General features: G+C 40.9%; 1 protein-coding gene across 1 annotated transcript in view; it reads left to right on the top strand.

Moving 5' to 3' along the window:
* RMDN3 (regulator of microtubule dynamics 3) overlaps window positions 1-5,448 on the top strand; it is a 104,597-nt gene that overhangs the window by 33,161 nt on the left and 65,988 nt on the right. Inside the window, exon 4 of the mRNA XM_019519013.1 lies at window positions 4,656-4,923. Coding sequence (XP_019374558.1) covers window positions 4,656-4,923 — 268 coding nt within the window. The remainder of the gene's footprint in view (window positions 1-4,655; window positions 4,924-5,448) is intronic.

Below are 5,448 nucleotides of genomic sequence, written 5' to 3'. Positions count from 1 at the left end.
TGTCTGTCTGTAATGCTTTATTTGCACTCTGATTGGCTGACGGAAATGGCCAATCAGAGTGCTCTAAGCATGGAGGAGCACCGCCATGGTTCCAAAGCCGTGCCAAAGACCGGACAGGGGGTGGAGGCAAGAGGCAAAACAGCAGCAGCATGGGATGTTAGGTGGCAGCACTCCATTGCTGCTTTAGTGAGTTTCTAGCTCTCTTGGTCTCAGAAAAAATGAACCCAGGCTCAAACCTGGATTAGTTGTTATATTTGACATAATCATCTTGTGATTTTGATTAACGTAATTCTCAGGATTGGCAATACTTGATGTTTGCACAGCCAATTTTCAGCTTCTGTCTAGCTCCTATTTCCTGTGAGCTTTTTGACATCTCTGGGAAAGGAGCCCTGCTGCTTAATATTGTAAGGGATTGGCTGGTAAAAGTGTGTGCAAGAGGGTACAGTGAGTTGGAAGAATAAGATGACGGATATTCTTGATGCTAGTAGTCTACAACTTTTCAGAGCCACAGGTCAGAACAACTCAGCTTAGGTCTTGAGGCAGGCCAGCGTTCTGCTGCAGCTGTGGCCACCCCTGCCATGGTGGGAGCAGAGACTCTTCCAGGCCATGCTTATCCCTACCCCCATGCTGCATGGGAATAGCATCTTACCAACCAGACCTGGAAGAGATCCTTGCCACTCAGCCTTGGCATGTGTGCAGGCTAAGCCTCTGTCACCAACGTGCCACCAAATTCAGTGAACCTTAGGGCTGTATGTTGGTGATCCCTACTCTGTGCTACCTCTCTGTAAATCAGGTTGAGGCATCTGGAAGCTGGGTTCTGAGTCACTGCTGCTGTCTAATTTTCTTGTTTGTCAGAATATATTTAGATAATGTGGCTCAGCTCTATGTCAGTAATTTAAAACATTACAGGGAGATTTAAGAGTCACTGTCGTGAATTAGTGGATGGTGGATGGACCCTGGCCTGATATGAAGCAGTTTTGTTATGTGAAACTGAAGTTGTATTTCACTGTCCTGAACAGCCATGTATAGCAGCCACCTGGCAACCAAATCAAAATATTCTGTGCTATCACACAACATTACCTTTGGAAATGTAGGCAATGTGTTTCTTCCTATAGAAAATCAGTATGGGAAAAACTTATTTTGGAAAAGGCAACGTAGATATGTAGGGGCACTTGGGAGGGAAAAAATTATCCTCAAAAGATAAAAATTAATTGGCATCTTTGTTTTGACAACTACTTTCTTTTGCCTTTTAATTAAATCCTATAAATCTCCTTCTTCTCCTCTTCATTATAAGCCAAACACTTTATAAGCCATCCTCACATTTCATTTCCAAATGACTCAGATTGTTCCATATTGTGAGCAGCAAGAAGTATTGTGGTGTAGAAGTTAATTTCCTTATGTTTCTCTGGCACTGTGAAGGTCCAACAGACTCCTCTGCCCCATTTTCTTTTTTCTTGTGCTTTTTAGCACCAAATAGTATGCACTTTTTGTTGTCCATTCAGGAAATGTGCCAGCCAAGGACTTTGACATAATAAGGCATTTAAGAACTTCCCATCTTCCTAAATTTGAGAAAATCAGGATAACATCTAAACCTGTGGATCCTTTTAAATACGTTTGCTTTTATAAAGTTATTCAGTTTTGCTTGCTTCTCTTTTTTTAAACTGGCAGCATCTCAGATGAGCCATGTCAAAGTGAGTTTGAATGCAGAGGGGGAAAAACATGCACACAAGCCCTGCATTAAGTGGTGTCCATCTTTTCTTTAAAAAGAAGGAGCAAATGGGGTTTTTAAAGTGGTGAACTTCTTCAGATCTTACTTTTCTGTGGCAAGATTACTTTTTTTTAGATCCTTCAGAATGAAAACCACTTTTTCTCTTTAAATATAAAAATAGTTTCAGGTACTGTTAAACTGTTGCTTAGGAGGAGCACACTTGCTGTTTGGTAGCCCACAAAACTCTGCACTGGTGCACAGTAAATTGAAACTGCAAAGGGGATTTGGGGAGGTTAAATGTAACTACTCAAATTGAGTTTAACCAAGGAATCAAAGTTTAGTACCATATACTCATTAAGAAATGTCTTATGACTGTTTCATAGGAAGTGGTGAGGACATTAGATTTTACAACTCATTCAAAATATGGGAACACCATAGTAATCTGTCACTATGTTGATGGATTACAGTACCTACCTGGAATTAAATGGAATAATGCTACCTACTGAATCTTCAGCATGATTTCTGTACCACCTCTCTTCCATCAACCTAGTGGCAATATACTGCTTTAGTTTGAGATTTGATATGATCATACCACATGGTGGTGCCTCAGGGTGGGGATCTGTGCTAACCCTTCTCTTCAAATGCCTTTCTCTTTAGAATACAGTTGAATCCCTGATGACTTCAGACAATTATTACTTTGGTAGCCAAGAATCAGTCTTCTCACCTTTGTTTAACCCAGTTCCCTGCGACTGCTATCTTAGACATAGACCTTGGCACATGCTTTGTCTACTGGTTTGATAACTTCACATAGGGAACACTACAGCTACCTGTAGAGAACACTGGACGTCTCAGCTAGTGCAGAATGTCATGACAATTTAACATGCCCAACTGTAGGGAGCACATAACAGCAGTTCCCCAGTGGCTTCCCTTTTGCACAGGTATTAAGCTTTTCAAGTTTTATTGTTGTTTGGGTTCTACTTACAGAGACTGCTTATCTTCCTGTTCACTACTCCAACAATTGCAGTCAGGATCTGGAATGAAAAGTTTAAAGGAATTGGGGTAGGATATTGGAGATTGTTTCCCTTATTGTTTGAGCAAACCCTGAATTTAAAACGGTTCTTTCTGAAATTGTTAGGGCTAACTTTATTTCCCTTCCTTAGTTAAGAGCTTCCATCTGAGTTTGAAAGAGGACAAGTTAGGTCAAACTTAAAACCTAAAGTTAGACTCCTAAACCTTTACTTTAGGTATCTAAATAATCCTCCTGGTTTTGGTGGGTGCTGATAAGTACTTAGCAGTTTCCAAAATCAGGTCACTTATTCAGACACTTGAACATAATTTAAGAAGCTTAATTTAAGACAGGCTTTGGAAAAAAATTTTGTCTGAGCTTTATTTTGCTTTATATAATCTGACCATTTTAATAGCTAACAATTGCATATTGTTATATAAATATTGTATCTTTATATTGCTCATCTGCTACTTGGCCTTTTCTGGAGAATGTTGAATATTTCCTTTACCTCAGAAACCATCTATCACAAAAGGCTAACATGGATGAAGAAATCCAACTTCCTGTCAAATGTGTAAGTGCAGCCTTCAGATGTTTAAGGAAATGTGTGTTTGAAGATCTCAACATCGGATTTGAAACCCAGCTCGTGGTTTAACAAGCAGTCGTAATCCCTACCTTACTGTATAGAGCTGAGACGTGGACAATGTACAGGAGACGCCTCAAGTTGCTGGAGAAATACTATCAACGCTGCCTGCAGAAGATCCTTCAAATCTAGCGGGAAGACGAATACACCAACATTGGTGTCCTCTCAGCAAACACCATGAGCATCGAGGCAATAATCATTCAACATCAGCTTCACTGGGATGGCCACGTCATGCAGATATCTGACTCCAGACTCCGAAGCAAATTTTATTCTCCTAGCTCAGTCGAGGCATAAGCTTAGGAGGACAGAGAAAATGCTTCAAGGATGTCCTCAAGGCCCACTTGAAAAAATGCAACATTTATATCAACTCATGGGAGACTATCACCCAGGGGCATCCCAAATGTGAAGATCTCAGTACTTTGAAACCTCGCAACAACAACAACAACAGGAGATGGAGAAACAGAAGCAGCAGAAACAGCCATGTCTTGAACCAATCCAAAAATCTAGAACCACCCATGCTGCATGGAAACACGTGCCTGAGTTGCACTAGAACCTGTCGATCCTGGATTGGCCTTGTCAGCCACCTTTGGACCCACAGATAAGGCAGTCATGGAGGACAATCACCCTTGACTGCACAGGGTTGCCAATGATAATGACTTGGCTTTTTGTACTCATGAATTTGTTTTGATTATCTAACTTTCAAACATTTTCACATGTCAGCATGACTAATCTGCTTCATATTTACTGGTCACACACCTGATCAAAATACCGGAGCTTGCCAAGAATGCTATTGTGTTTGAAATTCTTTGGCTTACATCAAAAACATCAAGTTGCATCTGCCACCCAGATGAGTCTGTTGTTTCCTATTGAAAATGTCTACCGTGTAGTCTGTAACTTCCTAGGTGCTCTTCTTTGGCAGTTCTGTTCAATAGACATCTTTTTTAGGCCTTAAAAATTAAATGCTCTAAAAGAACTTTTGCAGAAGAGAAGCTGGAAATGAACTCCTGTTGCTTGAGTTTTGTGCTGGCTTCCTTTGAGTTTCTCTCTCTGCCTTTTTCCACTTGTTATAATGATTAGTGAAAATGCTGTAAGGGATTTAAAATGGTGTTCTGCACAGTTCTAGAGGTTACCTTGTGGAGGTATACCTCTTGCCACTGGAAACAGTTTGACCCAAGATACTTACTAGATCATCTTCATCCCTGTCTTGTTAAAGCTTTATGTAAAACTGTCACCCTGCATCTTGTTCCGAGTATATGTTGTGTAACTTAATGTTGGATTACAATGTGTGTATTTTCTGAAAGGTACAGCACAGCCAATGCAGAGTCCGATTACGATCGGGAGTCGGAGAGAGAAAGCGAAGAGGGGGAAGATGAAGTGAGCTGTGAAACAGTGAGGACTGCACGGAAGGATTCCCTAGATCTAGTCAATGAGGATGAAACAACTTTAATCCTGGATTCTACAGTGGAGGAGGAACTTGAGCAGCTCCTGCAGCAGGCTGACCAGTTGCATGATGGGAATGAACAAGAGAAGAGAGAAGGATTCCAGCTGCTGCTTAACAGTAAACTGGCGGTAAAGTTCAGTTTTATTCCCCAGCAGAATTGTATGTATTCAACAAAATAACGAGGGCAAAACAAATTGATTTTATTTATGAGTCGCTATGTAAGACCCAGGTCACACTACAACTATAGCGGGGAATCAGTAGCCCTGGTCATAAGATTGTTTAGAAGTATAACAGAGCTGGTCTTTAAGATTAATGCCCCCCAACAATCAAATAAATGGCTTGACTCTTGACTTATTTACATGTATCTTCTCACATTCTGTCTGTCATAAAGGTTTGTGTTGGAACTGGTTCCCCTGACTTGGCATAAGTCTACTTTGCAACAGCAAGGTACTATTATTATAGTATGGATAACAATAGCAGCAGAGATGTGGAGCCTACACTGAAGACCTTTCTGCCACAACTCCATTAGGGACCCTAGGTTTTTGTTCAGGTACCTCGCCCACACTAAAGTCTGTACCATTGTGTCTTTATTCCTGCTGTTGAAGCTGCTTGGGTATATTTAGCTCTGCTCCTAGCAACAGGGAGGGCTTTTA

This window comes from Gavialis gangeticus, unplaced genomic scaffold (assembly GCF_001723915.1).
Source record: "Gavialis gangeticus isolate Ggan-Ray unplaced genomic scaffold, GavGan_comp1, whole genome shotgun sequence".
In the NCBI taxonomy this organism is placed as follows: Eukaryota; Metazoa; Chordata; order Crocodylia; family Gavialidae; genus Gavialis; species Gavialis gangeticus.
This window is presented reverse-complemented; position numbering and strand designations above follow the sequence as displayed.